Below are 18,638 nucleotides of genomic sequence, written 5' to 3' on the forward strand. Positions count from 1 at the left end.
ACTCCGTTAAGACTCCGATTGCTTCCTGTAACCACGTCACTACTGCACCAAGGTCCTGATTGGTTAACGCGGCGCAGAAATCCGCCGAAGTTCAGATTACATGTAAATCACTCGCGCTTGCCTCCTCTACCGTGTCTGGTGTGAACACTACATAATACAGGTGTAAACAGGGTGTGAAATGTTATAAGCTCATCTACGTTTACTAATCACATTCAGAGGTAGTCAAAAACGCATTTAATCGAATTGTGTTCGAAAAGACCGCCTACTGACCTAATGTGTGATTGTTGTTTTTAATGTTTTTACATCGCTCCTGACATCTAGTGCGAACCAACCATCTTTCCCACCATCATTTATAAAACAAAAGCAGCTCCTCTCTGCCACTTTTATTTTAGTTTAATTTTGTGAGCATGCGAAAATTACTTATTTTATCAATTTCTCTAAAATGTCAGAGAAAGCTTTTAAATATACATGTACATAACACTATGCAACATGTTTACAAACAACACAAGCAACAGTACCCTGACATAATATTAGTTCGCATCAACTTAAACCCGTAATTTCTCTCATTCGTGTTTTAAGGACTCGCCTATAGACAGCCTAGGACAGAAGTGGTCGAAAGTGGACAAAAGAGACGAATTAAAACAGCAGGTGTGAATGAGAATGTGTATCTCGTCCACTTGTTATCCGATTAACCAAAATGCATCTTAATGCCAGGTGTAAATAGGGCCTAAAAACAAAAATCAAGGATAACCCAAAATTAACAACATTGACAGGTGACTATAAACAGAGACGACGCGCTGCTTAAAAAAGTGGATTTAAAAAGTGTTGAAAACATTTGAGATAATGTAAGTAAATATGTGAACAAAATATATAACACTGCGCTAGTTCTTGGAAAATTGAATGCAAAAATCATACATAGCATGCCTTTATTATTACATAAATGTGACAACCCTTTTGCTTTAAACACAACATTGTATTTTCAATCACACAATTCAGTTTGGTGAAAGTTTTTTTTCTTATTCAGCAGTAGTAACTTCCTATAACATATGAGCCATTTGACATCTGGGTGATTCTCAGGAAATCCAGACTTAGAAGGTGTCTAAGGTGGGGGGGGGGTTTAAAAGCCCTTAAAGCCAATTTTTTATTTTTGCACATATAAGATTAAGGTCTGAACTTACTATAACCATTATTTTTAGAGGATTTAACAAATATTTCCTATAGAATTATTCAAATTTTTTAGATTATCATTATCAAAAATTATCATTACCGCAACATGATATTACATTAAATATATACATTTACAAACTCATGTTTCGGTAATGAGAACTAAAAAGTTGTCTTTTTTGAGAAAAAATAAGAACTGCTTACCTGGCTGCCATCTTGAGTGCCAAAGTCAATTATGTCCCTTCCAACAATTTTTTTTTTGAAAATGTTAGTTTCTTGAGGGCTTAAACAATGATTGAAAATTGTTACGGAGGATGAGAAATTTTTTCTTGGACACATTTATATTCCTTATTATTGTCTCTACATTTACCAATGATCACCAAATACCACGTTTTTTACTGTAAATGTTTATAGTTTAACATGCACTGAAGCTTTTTATTTATTACATTTTTAATTATAATTATTTCCATCTCAGAGAACCCAAATCCAGTCATGAACACGTTGAGGTAATGAAAATGTTCCCCTTAAATGTGGAAAAAACAACAAAATTGGCTTGTATGATGTCATTTGAAATCATGTGCAAAATAGTACATGAAGAGATGTTTGTAACTGTATGCTTCATATTTTGATACTCTTACTTTGCATTTACTTTTTTATCTAAATGTTTCATGACACCTCATAAGTCTAATTTCGTGAGAATCACCCATCTGTGTATGTAAATGTGTGTGGTAAGCGTGGGAACTCACTCGGAGGCAGCGGTTCGTCTATGGTGGGGTAGTGATGTGGGTCCGGCCGCAGGGCGGGTAACTGACTGACTGCAGGGTGATTACAAGGCAAAGGACAGTCTCCTGAACACATCACAAACATGAACCAGCAAATCTTCACACAAATATTCCATTGTGCATGCATTAAAGGGAACAAATTATAAAATAGGTTCACAAGCAACAGATTTTGATGTACTTTGTAAAACAAACGCCCTTCCCAGTCCACCCAGACCACCATGGGAACAGACGACTACCCGCATTTACATACATGTATCAATAATTTCTATGTGTTGTTGGGATATGTGCTGTTTAAAACAGTAATGTGTAATCCTGTCTGTGAAATCCAGACTAAAGTCTCATAATCTAATTTTAAGATTCAGAGCATCAAAGTTCGACCTTTGACATGACCTTACTAAGTCAATATCAAAGATTATATAAAGTTATGTAAAAAAATACTTCAGCTGGATCTCACCACCAAGCCTCCACAAGAATTAAAAACATCACGGTCTTTTTGGCTACTTACTTCTGCCGCTTGGTCCAGCTGCAGATGGTTCTCCATTACCCATAACGCTGTGCGGGCTCTGGACGTGACTGTCAGGTGCTTCCTCCCACTGACAGGTTCCATCTCCCGGCTCTCGGTTTTTAGCTCCCTGTCCTGTCTCAGCCTCCAATCCCACAATGCCATTCACCCTGTCCATCTCATCATCGTCATCATCATCCTGCGATGAAAACACAGTGCTCTCCGATCTACGGGCGCTATCTAGAGACGGAGCCCGCAAGGGACCTGTGGCCATCTGTGCCATGTGACTGCAGCAGGGAACTGGGCTCAAGTCACATTCGCTTTCACCCGGTGACCTTTGACCTCCGTCCTGACCCTCAGCCCCGAGTGGCCTGCCTTCTCCATCGAGCATCTGAATGAGGTCAGACAGGCGCTCGTGCGAGCGACTGCGGGGAAGCGTCCTACGGGGTCCGTTGGGTGTTAATGCGTGAGCCTCCATGGTGGTACCCTCTTCCTCTTCTTCTTCCTCTTCCTCCTGAACTCCCTGTGGCCTGTCGGTCTCGGGTTCGGCCGTGTCCCCCTGGTCTTCAGGCTCTGTGGATGGAAGGCTGTGCAGCAGGTGGTGTATTCGAATGTAATGGGACCGTGGAGTTTCCGGTTCCCCGCAGGATGAAGCGATGACCGTCTCCAGCTCCGAAACAGGAAGCGAACAGGGCCGAGGTTTCCGCCGTGGTGTGGTTCTGATTCTCAGCGGACAGCATTCTTCTTGATCCACCTCTGCTTCTTCTGGGACCTGCTCAGGGTCCAAATTGTCCTCTTCAACTACAGCTGGGTTTTCTGGGGGATCTACAGGTCCATCATCAAAGGCACTAGCAGTCTCTACTTCTTCTGGGTTCCTCTCTTCTGCCTCCACCTGTGTCTCACCTTCTTCCATTTGTTCCAAAGCTCTTTGTTCATCTGCATCATCCTGGCTTTCAATTATCTCCACCTGTTGCTCTTCTGGCTCTGTTTGCGCCTGCTCCTCTGCCTCCAAAGGATTTGTCTCAGCTGCGTCTGCATCTGCTTCACAACTGGGCCCAGGTTCCACATCCATCGGCATCTCTACGGAAGCCACGTCTGTGTCCAGTGGCAGCTCAGGAGCTCCCTGATCCAAACTCATGGTGTCTTCTGCTTGGGGTTGGACCTGAGCATCTTCTACCACTACTGGCTGCTCTGTGCTGAGAGACATGTCCTCATCGTCTGTGGAGAGGAAAGAAACAATTGGGCTACAGTCACATAGTAGCAGGTATGCCCAATATACAACACATTTATCAGTATATATCTGATGAATGTTACTTTTGTTATAAGCACCAGCTGGGAAGATGTTAAAAGATAGTAATATAATAAATAAATAGGCCTGTCCAGTATATGAGATTATATATTGTGATATTTTATATTGTTAAGTAAAAACTTGATGTACCTGGATGGATAGAAGAGGTGATTTCAAATCTGAACTGCAGCTGACCGCTGACTTGCTCTGTCGGAAGCCTCCGACCCAAGGTGTAGCTGACCACACGGTCACTATAGCAAAAACATTCAAGCACAACAATTGAGTGAGTGAGAGACACAATGAGTTTTTAATTTGCATTTCAAAACTGATACGACAATACGACACATTCATGTGGAGATACTCGTGTGGAAAAACTGAAATATAACTGTCATGGACCTGCCCTCATGTCATAGCTTTTGCTCCTTGTGGCAGGATCATGACAGTGCCTCGAGCGCATCATGTTTTGTGTGGTAGCACATGGCCTTTGTGCTGTGTGCTTCCTTGTCTCGTCTCCTGACCCCGCCCCCTCATTTCCTCGTTAACTCTGTTGTATTGGTTGATTCCTCACCTGTTGCCCTCTTGATTTGCTCCTTTATTTAATGTCTTGTGTTTGCTGTCTTGTGCTGGTTTGTTTTGTATTATACCCACGTCAAGTCTGTAAGTCTAGTTGTATTTAAAGTCAAGTTCCTGTTTAGTTGTATTTAAAGTCAAGTTCCTGTCTAGTTATTGTTGTTCCTGTCTAGTCTGTTCTTCAAGTTATCTAGTCCTATGTTGTTTGTGGGTCGTGTGTATTTGTTTTAACCGTTTATTAAAAAAATCTGTTTTTGTGCTCATCCGAGTCTGCACCAAGGAGCAACCTTCCAATCTCTTTGATGAAGCCAACACCAAAGTGACTTAAACTGCAATTCATCGACTGGCCGCTAGAGTCTGGCTCTAAAAGCGAGTCAATTCCCATAGACCCGCATGTTAAAACTTTACAGCAGAAAATAATGTTTACAGCCAGGTACAAAAAGTGTCTTTGGTCTATATAGCTAATTTTGCCCTTCATGACAACTGTGCGTTGGTGAATTTTTTTGCAACTCATCCGTCTAAATTAGATTAGGCCTTAAAGTTCTGCATAATTAAGCGCGAGGCCACTTGAGTGATGGGTGAACTGCCACTGCTGTCACATAATATCCTGGATAAATTTTGGTCTGGTTTTAGGGGGGGTCATAGTACGGAAACAGCCCTTTTAAGGGTTATAAATGACCTCTTTTTAATTATGGATGCAGGTAATCATGCAGCACTCATTTTATTAGATCTATCAGCTGCTTTCGACACCATTGATCACAGGATCCTTCTAACTTGCTTAAAGCAGCTTGTTGGCTTTCAGGGGACAGTTTTAAATTGGTTTGACTCCTATTTGGATTGTAGATCCTTCTCAGCGAAGATTGGTAATAACTACTTCGCATCATCACCTATTTGTTGTGGGGTCCCTCAAGGGTCCATTTTAGGCCCCACTCTGTTTTCTTTGAACATGCTCCCGCTGCGCATGATCTTTAGGAAGTATGGCATTTCGTATCATCTGTATGCAGATGACACTCAGGTCTATTGAGTTCTGGTGGTGAGGATTCAAATGGAACGCTACTTAAATGTCTGGAGGAAGTAAAGTTCTGGATGGCAGAAAATCTCATCCAATTAAATGAAAATAAAACAGAAACTATTATCTTTGGTCGCCTAGCTGGTAGTCAATCGCTAATCGATCACTTAGGTCCATGGAAAGGGCCCTTGCAGGACCAGGTAAAGAATTTAGGAGTCATTTTTGATTCATCACTAATTTTTGACCGGCAGATAAAGTTAGCAGTACGTAGTTGTTTATTTTATTTAAGAGCAATAGCAAAACTAAAACCAATTCTGTCAGCCAGTGACTTGGAAAAAGTTGTACATGCATATATTTTTTCCCACCTAGATTATTGTAGTGCTTTGTATGTTGGGACCTGTCAAAAAAAATATTGCTTGCCTGCAGCTAGTACAAAATGCTGGTAAGGTTGTTGTTTAATGCTGGGAAAACAGACCATGTTACTCCCCTTTTATCTGAGTTAGGCTGGTTACCAATACAATCTAGTATACACTACAAGATCTTGATTTATGTTTTTAAAGCTCTACATGGATTGGTGCCAAAATACTTGGCTGAGCTTATCAAGGCTTTTACTTCAAGCATAAGACTGAGATCAGCAAACAAGTTTCTTTTAATGATTCCCTGTGCGCGCTCTAAAATGAAAGGCAATCTGCCATTAGATGTTAGATCCTCCTGGAATTTTAATGTTTTTAAGTACCGCTTAAAATCCCATTTGTATTCCTTGGCCTTCTAGTTTTTCTGTATATGGATGTCTGTATGTTTCTTTATTTTCTGTCTTTTGCTCTGTAATTTTACAGCACTTTGAAACTACGGTGGTAGTGTGTAAGGTGCTATAAATAAACGAAACAAACTACAATCAAGCTAGGCGGGGTAATTAAAAGTGTCTATTCAACACAAAACTATGATCTAGCAGAGACAAATGACAGCCTTAAATGCGCAAAAGGAGCCCTGTCTGAAGCACGTACCCGATGGCATGCTTCTCCAGTAATCTCTGCACTGGCATGGACAGCTTGCCCAGGAAGCGCTTTATAATGGGTCGGCTTTTGGCAAACTTGTCCTTCACCTCGATCTCCAGCACGTCCGTGGGCAGAGACACAAAGTTAAAGCGCTATGAAAAACACAAGAAATACAGAGAGGAAGAAACGGGAATCAAATTAATGTTCTCAAAGTGAGAAGTTAAGCATGCTGTTGGCTTTAAAGACACAAAATGGTGTTGTGTGGTATCTCTTGGCCCTTGAACACTGTCTGTGGTTCAACACAGGAAGAGAATCAACAAAAATAAACAGACACAAACAAACTGGCTGTAATATCTGCCCAATGGTCTTCACACTGAGCATGAAGTCAGAAACCACACGGGGTTATTTCCTGCTCAGGACCTTACGACTGCAATGCTACCTCTTCAGTGCACTGAACATCATTCACTAAAAATCTCGCTTTTATTATGCTGTCCCTGTATGAGAAAAATAAATAACAATGTACATATGCGTTCATGCATTTCAAATGGATCCTATGGAAAAATGTGCATTTAGCATAGCAGGTTTATATGGTTTGCATTAAATATGTCACATCTGAACCACACAAACCAAAATCCAACAACCACTCTTCTCCACCTATAGAGATGCTGTTGTCATGACAACCTTCTGCGCTGGAGATCAAAAGACCGTGTGGGTTTGAAGACAGATAATGACATCGTAGCACAATGAATCTATTTAATCTGACCCATGTGGTGTCCAATGTCAACAGAGCAACACCTTTCAGTGGTATCAAAATCTGGAGGAAATGTCCCTAGTGTTGGTTCTAGGGGTGTAACGGTTCTTGGTAAAGAATCGAATCGTCCCGTTATCCTCCCACGGTTCGGGACGCACGTGCACCACGGTGCACCATGTTTGATTCGACCACGCATTTCTAATATAGTTTGGTGAAAAAACAACGCATAAAACTGCGAATGTATGGTTCTGAATAAGCTCTGCGTATATTTAGGTGAGAGTACCTGTCCAATCAACTCGAAGTATGCAAATCTGCTGCCAACCTCACAGTTCCACTTCATGTGTTTGTGTGTGTGTGTGTTGCGGACCGTTTAGCGCGGCAAGCGAAGGAGAAAAGATGCTAATAGAGGCAACGCCAGCTTTATTTAGGTCTACTGTAGCAGCGATGCTCAAGAAAACGTGGACAAAACTGTAAAATTTCGCGAGTGCCGTATGCTCAAGGCAATACATCTTATATGAAGAGTTGCTTATTGCGGCATCATCACCAGCACCCATTGCCTTCGTGTTTAAATGCTAACAAACTGATCTTCTTGCGAAAAAACTTGAAGAATATAGAATATTCATAATGTATAGAATATAAAACGTATCCCAGTGTTCTAAGCTATTTTATGTTCATTTGAAGTGCACAGTAAAGTTGGTACATGAAGTATAATAATACAAGTGCTCTTAAGTGAAAATGTTGATTTTGGCAGAGGTTAAAAACGGCTTAGGTTTTTATTTTTGCAAAGAAGCCTCTTGTGACCAAAGTGCACCGAAACGTACAGAAACCGTGACCCTAAAACCGTGATACGCACCGAACCGTGAGTAATTTGAACCGTTACACCCCTAGCTGGTTCTGACTAATGACATTTTTGTAGCATTTTACTCAAAACAAAAAGTGCCACTTTATGCAGGAGAATAAAAGTAAGTAAACAAACCCACTCCCGTAAATCTTGACCTATTTATTTGTCTTTTGTATAGCGAATAATCACAACTAATTTTGCAGAATAAAAGTTTTCGTTTACATCATATACACTCACCTAAAGGATTATTAGGAACACCATACTAATACTAATGTGTTTGACCCCCTTTAACCTTCATAACTGCCTTATTTCTACGTGGCATTGATTCAACAAGGTGCTGAAAGCATTGTTTAGAAATGTTGGCCCATATTGATAGGATAGCATCTTGCAGTTGATGCAGATTTGTGCGATGCACATCCAGGGCACGAAGCTCCCGTTCCACCACATCCCAAATATGCTCTATTGGGTTGAGATCTGGTGACTGTGGGGGCCATTTTAGTACAGTGAACTCATTGTTATGTTCAAGAAACCAATTTGAAATGATTCGAGCTTTGTGACATGGTGCATTATCCTGCTGGAAGTAGCCATCAGAGGATGAGTACATGGTGGTCATAAAGGGATGGACATGATCAGAAACAATGCTCAGGTAGGCCGTAGCATTTAAACGATGCCCAATTGGCACTAAGGGGCCTAAAGTGTGCCAATAAAACATCCCCCACACCATTACACCATTGCATTAATGAGAAATTGAACAGGTGTTCCTAATAATCCTTTAGGTTAGTGTATGTGTGTGTATCCTGTGTATAATAATTATGTATATATTAATGACACATAAATGCATGTATAATTTTAAGAAAAAAAAGTATATATTAGGTATTTATATCAATTATATATAAATGTATAAAAATGTATACAACTGTAAATGTTTCTTAAATATGTGTGTGTGTATTTATACATAATTAATATACACAGTGCACACATATATATTATGTCAAACAAAAACTTTTATTCTGCAAACGATTAGTTGCAATTAATCGTTATGCAGCCCTAGTCTTTTGTGAGATAATCTCTAAGAGCTATGAGCACTTAGTGCAAGTAAATACTGTCCACAAAAAGCCACTCTTAAAACAAGAGACAAAGCCACAAAATCCCACTGAGCTCATTTGTGCAGAAAAGATTGCCGGGAGTTGAAATAAATGACATCATTTTATTTGCACTTGGCCGCATGTTTTTCTGCTGAAAGGATGCAAAAAATAACAGATACTGTTATGGTGATGGGTTTTGTGATTTTGTACCAACGTATCCGAGTTTACACATACAGAATACATGCACAGAACATAAGGGTTAAAAACTTGTGAATAAGATTTTATAAGGATTTATATACGAGCACATTTAATCCACTGTGTGTGCCTGTTTGTTTCCCATACCTCCCTTTGCCAAACGGGATTAATGGTATTGCAGACGATGCCTGATCTCTTCTCCTGGCCATGGTGAGGCAGAGCAGGGAAAATGCTGTGTTTGCCGGGGTGGATGGCGATCTTTAGGTAGGGGTCGGGATTAAAAAACATGCCCTTCTTCAGCCCTGTGGCCTGGAAATCTGAACACACGAGCGCACACACAGAACACAAACATTATACAATTACACAACATTCATTAGCGATGTTTCATATAATAGTGTTGCTACAGAGCTATGAACTTATGTCACCACAATAGGTCTCCAAAGAGGAACCTTGATTTTTAAATACATCATGATAATGGAAATACTACTGTATTGATCACGCAAACCCTATGGAATGCAAAATGGTAATATACAGTACCATGCAGTAAAACGTATTAAAGTATAACCATAGTATTACTATCAGACACCATCACTATACCCGCAACAGTACTTTTGGTAAGGGGAATACGAATAATTAAAAACTTTCAAGCTGTTTACAGGAGACCGTAACAGTGGATCAATAGTCACATCTCCTGGAGACACTAAAAATAGATGCCCCATAAATATTGATAAAGCTTAATGATCTACCGTCTGGTCATGTCAATAACACACACACACACACACACACACACACCTGAGAGAGAGAAGCTGATGAGTCGTCTTCTGCCTTGGCTTTGAGGAACATCATCTGTGTTGGCTGGTTTAAACACCTGAAAGTGTGTGTAAAATATTTCATTTAGGGAAAAGGTTTTACACACTATATCATATAAAGAGGAATATCTGTTTAAAGTCCTCCTATAATTGATTATTTTACCCCTTAACCTGGAGTAACCAGGTCAGACCATAGATATACTGTATATGAACATAGATGCCACATTCAGCAGTTCCATAACTGATGGTTTCACAATGCATATGCGAGTTGCACAGATTTTTTTGAGTATTGATGTTAACAGGTTACACACTGCACATGGTTTGTCTTAAAGCTGTCATAGACAAACAACAATAAAAACTTGATTTTTATCACAGGGGAACTTTATAACATACCACAGAATTTCGGCAACACGCCATTTCAGTCCTTCATGAAAATAAAAGAATCCAACGTTTTGAGAAAACATCACAACATTATAAGAATAAGATCTGAATGTTCAAAGAATCTTATAATAGGTTTTTAGGAGAAGTCTTAGCGTTACAAGAATAAAGCCATAATGTTGAAAATAGGAAATAAAAACATAGTATAATCACATTGTCCGGGTACTAATAATAACTATTTAGCTACTTTTCTATGTCTATATTCAAGGCAAACAGTGCCGGTCACTGTGTCACTCATAACATTATACCTTACACAGAAACATTGATCTTATTTTTTTTTCTTGCCTTTGATTGTGTAATTTGTGTCACGACAAATGAAACCAGAGGTGTTTAATACTTGAGTATTTTAGTTACATTTTCCAAGCATCTATGCTTTATCAGAGTGTTTGTCTTGGGAAAAAATTTACTTTTCTTTACTAAAAAAATTTTCACTACATTCTAAAGCATAGAATCATACTGTGTATTCATTATATATTGCATATTAAAATTGATTTAATGCCTAATTACATAAAAATTGTGTACTTTTACTTTCTTGAGTAAAAGTATGAAATTTTTTTTACTTAACTCTTTCACCGCCAGCGTTTTTAAAAAAAGTTGCCAGCCAGCGCCAGCGTTTTTCATGATTTTCACCAAAGTTTATTGCCTTCCAGAAAATGTTCTTCTTTATATATATAAACATACAATATACCAAATAAAAGAACAGACCCTCTGCTTTCAAAAAAAAAAAAAACAACGTTTCATCCTACCTTCAGTGGTTCTTTTGTAATCAGCTTTTGAATATGAGTAGGTTTCTGCAAAAACACCACATTTTGAGCAAAAAGCAGAGATAATCCCATTTTTGTGACGGACCTTTCATAGAGATCCCATTCAGAGCGATCTTTAAAACAGACACGGACATGCAGCCGCTTGCCATAGGGCAATACTTCCGGGTTTAAAAAGTTGCGGAAGGGCGCCAACTGGTGGATAATAGCGGTATTGTGGAAAGACGGAAAATCTCGTCATTGGCGGGAAGCGTTTTCTCTTAATTGACGAGATATCTCGTCAATGGCGGTGAAAGAGTTAAGTAAAAGTACAAAAAATTACTAGATGTTTAATGTACTTTTAAATATAAACCAAAAACTTGAAATTATGAAATGTAGTGGAGTAAAAATTATGATAATATGTTATGGAATGTATGTTTTCCAAAGAAAAACACTAATAAAATACGAATAATTGAAAATTTACTTTTATGTAGAAAATAAAACTATTAAGTACTATACAACTCTGAATGAAACATGAAAATTAGGGCAGTCACGATTGCTAAATGTTCTTTTTCCGAGTACCAGATTTAAAAAAAAGTACATTTTACCATGCCGAGTACTCATTAACTCTTTCATTGTCATTGCTAGTTATTTCGGCAATTAAGAGAAAAAGCTACTGTCTGAGCTGATGGTGTAATGGGCAGCGCTCCGACATGTGGTGCTTTCGCACTTTCGGCGACCAGAGTTCGATTCCCGGATGGTCATTTGCCGATCCCATACCCCCCTCTCCTCCCTGTACATTCCTGTCCTCTCCTCTTTCAATAAAGGTTTAAATAAAAGGCAAAAATGGCATGGCTTTAAACCAGATTTTTTCCCCAATTGGTTCGTTTCGAACAGAAACAGTATTTTAACGTTTCCAGTTTTTGGTTCAACCCTAAAATTGACATTCCTGAACCGGTTTGAACAAAAAAATAAAGTTCCCAAACCGGTTAATAACGTTCCATGTCAGCTGTGGGACATACAAATAAGTAGGTTGATCATTAGGACATTAAACTAAAATTATTAGTCTACACAATTTTCCTTAAAGGAATAGTCTACTCATTTTCAATATTAAAATATGTTATTACCTTAACTAAGAACTGTTGAATCATCCCTCTGTCATCTGTGTGTGTGCACGTAAGCGCTGGAGCGCGCTGCGACGCTACGATAGCATTTAGCTTAGCCCCATTCATTCAATGGTACCATTTAGAGATAAAGTTAGAAGTGACCAAACACCTCAACGTTTTTCCTATTTAAGACGAGTAGTTATATGAGCAAGTTTGGTGGTACAAAATAAAACATAGCGCTTTTCTAAGCGGATTTAAAAGAGGAACTATATTTTATGGCGTAATAGCACTTTTGGGAGTACTTGGACTCGCCTGAAAAGTCTGCTCCCCTTCTCACTCTCATAATGGGAGAGGGAGGGTGTTACTGCGCCGAGTCAAAGTACTCCCAAAAGTGCTATTACGCCATAAAATATAGTTCCTTTTTTAAATCCGCTTAGAAAAGCGCTACGTTTTATTTTGTACCACCAAACTTGCTCGTATAACTACTCGTCTTAAATAGGAAAAACGTTGATGTGTTTGGTCACTTCTAACTTTATCTCTAAATGGTACCATTGAATGAATGGGGCTAAGCTAAATGCTATCGTAGCGTCACAGCGCGCTTCAGCGCTTGCGTGCACGCGCACAGATGGCGGAGGGATGATTCAACAGTTCTTAGTTGGGGTAGTGACATATTTTGGTGTTGAAAATGAGTAGACTATTCCTTTAAAGGCGGAGTCCACGATGTTTGAAAAACGTGTTGGAAAAGGAGACGGGCCGACTACCAGAACACACTTATAGCCAATCAGCAGTAAGGAGCGTGTCTACTAAACGACATCCTTGCCGGGGTTGCGTATGTGTGGGGCGAGTCTATTAAAAGAAGGTCCAGAGACTATTGGGGTAGGGGCGTGTTTGTTTAGGTGATTTCAAATATCAACATTGGCTTTCAAACATCATGGACTCCGCCTTTAAGTCTCTATCTTGTCATCAAACATGAAAAAAGGCTACATTATGTAAGCGGCATAACTGTAATTCTGACATGACTACATTTCTTTCAGCATTATAAATGAATTAAGACAAGATCAATTTCTGCCATGTCGTTTATTGGCAAACAACTTAAACACATGTTTTTATTAGAAAAAGAATACTGTAGTATTTCAAGATCATTTTGTTTGTATATGTGTTCTGTCAAGACAGTAAGATTTTTCTGTTGATTTTTGAAACGCATCTCTCCGTGTATGCACTTTTGAGTCCACTTAAACACGCGCACACACAGAAGAAGGAAAAATTCCAAACGCAGCTTCGGAAAGAAGAAGCTTCACATAAAGAGAAACTTTTTTCAGTGCTTTATTTGCCAAATGTATTTTATGTAAGTACCACTAATTAGTATTGAAAAAAAACATCTTGAGATACTTGGTAAATATTTACTTCTTATGATTGAGCATTAGAGACTTGGGCTTGAGTAGGCTACTTGCTGGTGACAAGCTTCTCATTTCTCCGATGAGTCAACAATGACTGGAAGTGAACTTCATGAGTCATATTGCACAAAAATCTTGTCAAAGAACGAAAAAATAATGGTTTTAACCGTTACCATTATTTTAAATAAACAATTCTGTTGTGACTGGAACATATTTTTCGTTTCGTTTCTGTTTCTTGCAAAACATCAAAAGTTTCTGGTTTTTGTTTTCATTCCGTGAACCGGTTCAAAGCCTTGAAAAAAAGAGAGAAAAAGCTTCCCTGCCAATGACTAGTTTTTACGGCAATCCATATTTTCACTATTATCCACTAGGCGATGCCTCTACCAAACGTATAAAACAATGAGGCATCCACTGATACAAAAACAGTAAAAACTCTGTGTATGTTTTGATCATCATTCTGAATCTGAACTCTAACAAAAGTCCTTTACAAAAATACTATTATCTCAATTATAGCAATTAAATGTATATAAAATAGTAATATTGTAAAAAAAATATTATATTATTAAATTATATTTAAGGAAGAACATTTTCTGAAAGCCATTACACTTTTGTGAAAATCATAAAAAATGCTGTCGCTAGCAACTTTTTTAAAAACGCTGCGGGGAAAGAGTTAAAATAGCGGAAACACGGTTTATTGGAACAAACGGCAAAGAATGTCAACAGTGTGTATTACATTAAAAATTACATTAAAAACAGCGCAAATCAATTAGCGCTAATGCACTGAAAAAAATCTCTGGTTGTACATGATTGAATTAAGTTTCCTTAAAATGATTTTTCCTAAACAAATTGTTGGAACTACGTAATTTAATTATGTACACCAGTTTAATATGACTGAATCAAGTTATCTTAAAATGAAATTAATTTTAATTAATGTTTAGACAACCTAATTGAATCATGTGCAACCGGTTTTTTTCAGTGTTACTCTAGGGGGTCGCACACGGACACGCAGCTCAGCATAAACCAGAAGTGCACATTAAATAGTGCAAGCATCGTCAGATAGCCTCTACCTCTAAATGCAAAATATACGTTAGCAGCCAATGTTAATCGTTATTGATTTGGGACAAATATGATGTTATTTAATGTTAAACTATGTGAGTGGCCCTCTGTGGGGGGATTTGAGCAACTTCCTGAGTCATAGCTTGGCGGCGCGGACAGGCGCACCTGCCGGCACCGGTGTGCGTATACTCAAAGAAAACAATGTGTTCGCTATATAACGCTGAGTTGCAGCGGTCACGCAAATGACACATCGTGTAATATAGTTTTGACGTGCTGCTCTTCGCTCATTATACAAAAACGAAATAGTTTAAATAAAAACACACATTTAAGTGACTTATATTAAAAGTCATGTTTAAGTTGATAATTATAAAAACAATAAAGAAACAGCAGGTTTATCGGTGTGGTATATGTGGTACTATTCCATCAAGCTGCCAATCCTTCTTTCTCCTGCACTGAGTGACTGAACTTAAAGTGTGGGTCTTATCCTTCAAATCGACTGATACAGTAAAGTGCTATCATCTTCTGCCTGTTACTTGCACTATATTAATAGTAGCCTACAATAAGTTACTTAAAGATGTTTTTGCTCCTAAATAATGTAATGCAAACCTGCGATTTTTCCAGTTACTGTACAAACAATGCGCGTTACAATCCCCTCCAGTGTGACAGGCATGCGCTCTTTCTCATACATGTGCAAGTCTAAGTTTTAGGAGGGCCTGCAACAACACATTCATCAAGGACATTAGCCTCTTTCACACAGTGATTTCGGTAAATTACCAGGAATTTATCAGAATGACTTTTCCAGTAAAATGTGCCATCAAGATATCACTCACACAAGATATCCCTCGCACATCAGTAACAAACATAGATATGTACACTAGATGTCGCCTTGGCTACGGCAGTTCATTGAACCGAATGCGTCAACTAGAGCCGCCATCTTGAAACAGGGGAACCCAGCATCAGCGTCATTGTAGGCAATGGTTTAACAGAAATAAAATCACCATAAATCGTCATGAACGCGATTTTCTTGGTTTTCTTTTGGTTCGTTTCAACAGTCAGACATGTATTTAGCATTGAGTACAGAAAAAAATGTAAGTTTTGATTTAACTATAATGCATAGTGCTAGTAGCCCTAACATCCATACGCAGCACAAAAGTCCGGCATCGTCCATGAATTCGAAGTACAGGCGGAGATAGCAGCTTTACCCAGATACTTCCTATGACAAGACCCCTGTTCTAAGATGGCAGCGGTTTTGACGCATGCTCAGAGCCCCAAGGCAACATCTAGTGTATATATCTATGAGTAACAAAATACCGGTAAGCTCTGTTTGGAGTTATGTTTTGGGTTATGACTTTATATCCGTGGGCTGTATTTTGTTGTTTCTACTTTTGTGGCAAACGCTGACAGTCGTGCACAGTTACTCTTGTCAAACAATGCAACAGTCACCAGGGAAGAGTCCCAACCTGTGTCTAAAACGTTAAACAGTGATGACTGAATATAAGGCTACACAGAGAGTGTGCAAATGACTCGGGCAATTCAGAAAATTGATAGTAAACCATCTTACAACCTCTCTTACTGATAAACTGACCATTGATTTGTTTGTCTTTTAAAACCCTGTTTGGAAACTGAATACACTTTGATATTCAGAAAAGAGAGTTTGAGTCATTATTATGCCAGTAATAAACCATGAAACGATAACCTGAGATTATCTGTGGCTTTAATCTTCAGAAAAACAGATGGTAAAGACTATTCTGCTCTTCACAAACACCTGATGAAACGTGATGGAAAGATTAAACAGCCGCATTCTATTGAACCAGAAGAGAGCTAGATGTGTTAATACGAGTATGAAGTGACATAACTGACACATATAATCATTATTACTGTACACCTGCTCATGACATAATGGCATCCTTTCAGACATGACACAAGGCAGAAAATGAAGCTCTTGACATTTGGCCAGTGTGAACGTATGTTGAACTCACCGGTGCAGTCGGGTTCTTCACTGTCACACACGGGGTGGTGGCCCGTAGGGCTCCGCTTACGCCATGATAGTATTTAAAACAGATCTTAGTCTCCGCTGAAATGCACAGAAAGGGTCAAAATGTTTCATAGCATATACAGTACTTAAGTTTCAGTAAATTCAAAGACCCACTTCAGTTTGGCCTCAAATGGAAAAAAAATAGGGCTTTATATTGCCTAAAACTAAAATGATGATAGAAAAAGCAATTACTTAAAGTAATAGTGTCTTAAACGACGGGTTGGAGAGGAAGATGTTGGGTGATAGCGGTGAAAGCACATTCACAGGTAGTTGTCTTGCTGTTATTTTTAAATACGTAAAAACGTAGAGCAAGTAGCTAATCAGTGTCTGCTCGTTTGTCAGTTGTCCTATAACAGACGAACGTTGCAACGCGCAACCTAAACCCCAACCCCCCGGGGCGGTTATGTTATGACCCGTCACATTTGACTCACTTCATAACCGTCATCACCAATTCTGAAACCGGCACACCCCTCATTGTATGTTATACATCATGAAAAATCCCTGGCTCCGCCACTGGTTAATATATGCCTTCTGAAGCCAAATGATACCGTTGTAAGAAGAAAACAATTAAAATGGGATAGTACACAAGACTTTTTTAAGATTAATTAAGATTAATTATGTCCCTAGAAATACATATGGGAATTTTTAGCTCAAATACCATATCATTTATTATAGCATGTTAAAATTGCCACTTTGTAGGTGTGAGAAATTTTTTACTGCAAAAGTCCTTTTAAATGTAAATGAGCTGATGAAATGCATTTTCTCTCTCTCTCTCTCTCTGCACTAAATGGCAGTGCCATAGTTGGATAGTGCAGATTAAGAGGCAGAATTATTATAATAAGCCAAATTTCAATTAGCTAATTTTTCACATGCTTGCAGAGAATCACATTTTCTAGGTTAATAGTAGCACCGGGTTACCCAATTATAGCATTTAAACATAAAGGGCTCTATCTTACACCCGGCGCAATGCAGCGCAATGCGCGACGCAAGTGTCTTTTGCTAGTTTCCACCCTGCACAATTTTAATTTTCACGTTTAGCGCCGCGTTGTTTAAATAGCAAATGCATTTGTGCCCCCTTTTGCGCCCATGGACGTTCTGGTCTGAAAACGAGGTGTGTTCAGGCCCATTGTTGGCGCGTTGCTATTTTGAGGCAACTAAAATAGACTACGCCATTGACCAACAAAAACCTGCTCTAAAGTCAATGGCGAAATATGTTTTTTGTTATTTAAAGAGCGCGTTAGTAATATGCGCCTAAACGGGACGACAACGCGGGTTTGCTTAACGCATACATGAATGCGCAGCAGCACAAAAAACGCTTTTCAGGGTATCCCATGGCATATTTCAGTTAAGGCGGCCCCCCTAAGCTTGGAAACCCTACCGCCTTAACAAGATCGGCAAAAAAATAATAATAATCGCTGCAAAAGGCCGTCAAGTGCAACTCGGAAAATAGTGCGTACGCGCATTAAACCGCGAGCGGGGCCGAAATGAGAAAGCCTTGGTCCGGACCGTCACTGTCTGGAGGATAACTAGCCAGTTGATAAAACATCTCAACATCTCATAGAATAGCGCAGACGCGCTACACACCGCGAGCGTGCTAGCGCACCACACGGCCGAAATGAGATAAAGACGTGGTCCGTCATGTCTGGAGGATAGCCAGTTGATAAAACGCGTGTCCGTGACAACTGTAAGTGGACTTATGTTTTGGGTTTATTTAAGCCTGTTAGTGTATAAGTCTACAGTTCTTGCAGTTTTAAAGTAAGTTAACTGGTGATTTTGTTGTTTGAGCAACCTTCTAGGGTTTCACGTGCCTGTTGATTAGATATAATTGTTGAGCACTCTTGCTCACTTTATTTATGTGCATTATTTACATGTTACAGT

At 39.1% G+C, this 18,638-nt stretch overlaps 1 protein-coding gene across 2 annotated transcripts in view; it reads right to left on the bottom strand.

The window, feature by feature from the left end:
* hecw1b (HECT, C2 and WW domain containing E3 ubiquitin protein ligase 1b) overlaps positions 1 to 18,638 on the bottom strand; it is a 65,330-nt gene that overhangs the window by 27,577 nt on the left and 19,115 nt on the right. Inside the window, exons 4-10 of one of the 2 annotated variants that reach the window (XM_055201332.2) lie at positions 16,705 to 16,799; positions 9,975 to 10,050; positions 9,330 to 9,499; positions 6,320 to 6,462; positions 3,887 to 3,987; positions 2,452 to 3,666; positions 1,911 to 1,979 (exon numbers count right to left, since the gene is read on the bottom strand). In XM_055201332.2, the coding sequence (XP_055057307.2) occupies positions 1,911 to 1,979; positions 2,452 to 3,666; positions 3,887 to 3,987; positions 6,320 to 6,462; positions 9,330 to 9,499; positions 9,975 to 10,050; positions 16,705 to 16,799 (1,869 nt within the window). Of the gene's footprint in view, positions 1 to 1,910; positions 2,013 to 2,451; positions 3,667 to 3,886; positions 3,988 to 6,319; positions 6,463 to 9,329; positions 9,500 to 9,974; positions 10,051 to 16,704; positions 16,800 to 18,638 lie in introns of both variants that reach the window. The other variant, XM_055201331.2, reaches the window with a different exon arrangement.

This window comes from Misgurnus anguillicaudatus, chromosome 2, assembly GCF_027580225.2.
Source record: "Misgurnus anguillicaudatus chromosome 2, ASM2758022v2, whole genome shotgun sequence".
NCBI classification, from domain to species: domain Eukaryota; kingdom Metazoa; phylum Chordata; class Actinopteri; order Cypriniformes; family Cobitidae; genus Misgurnus; species Misgurnus anguillicaudatus.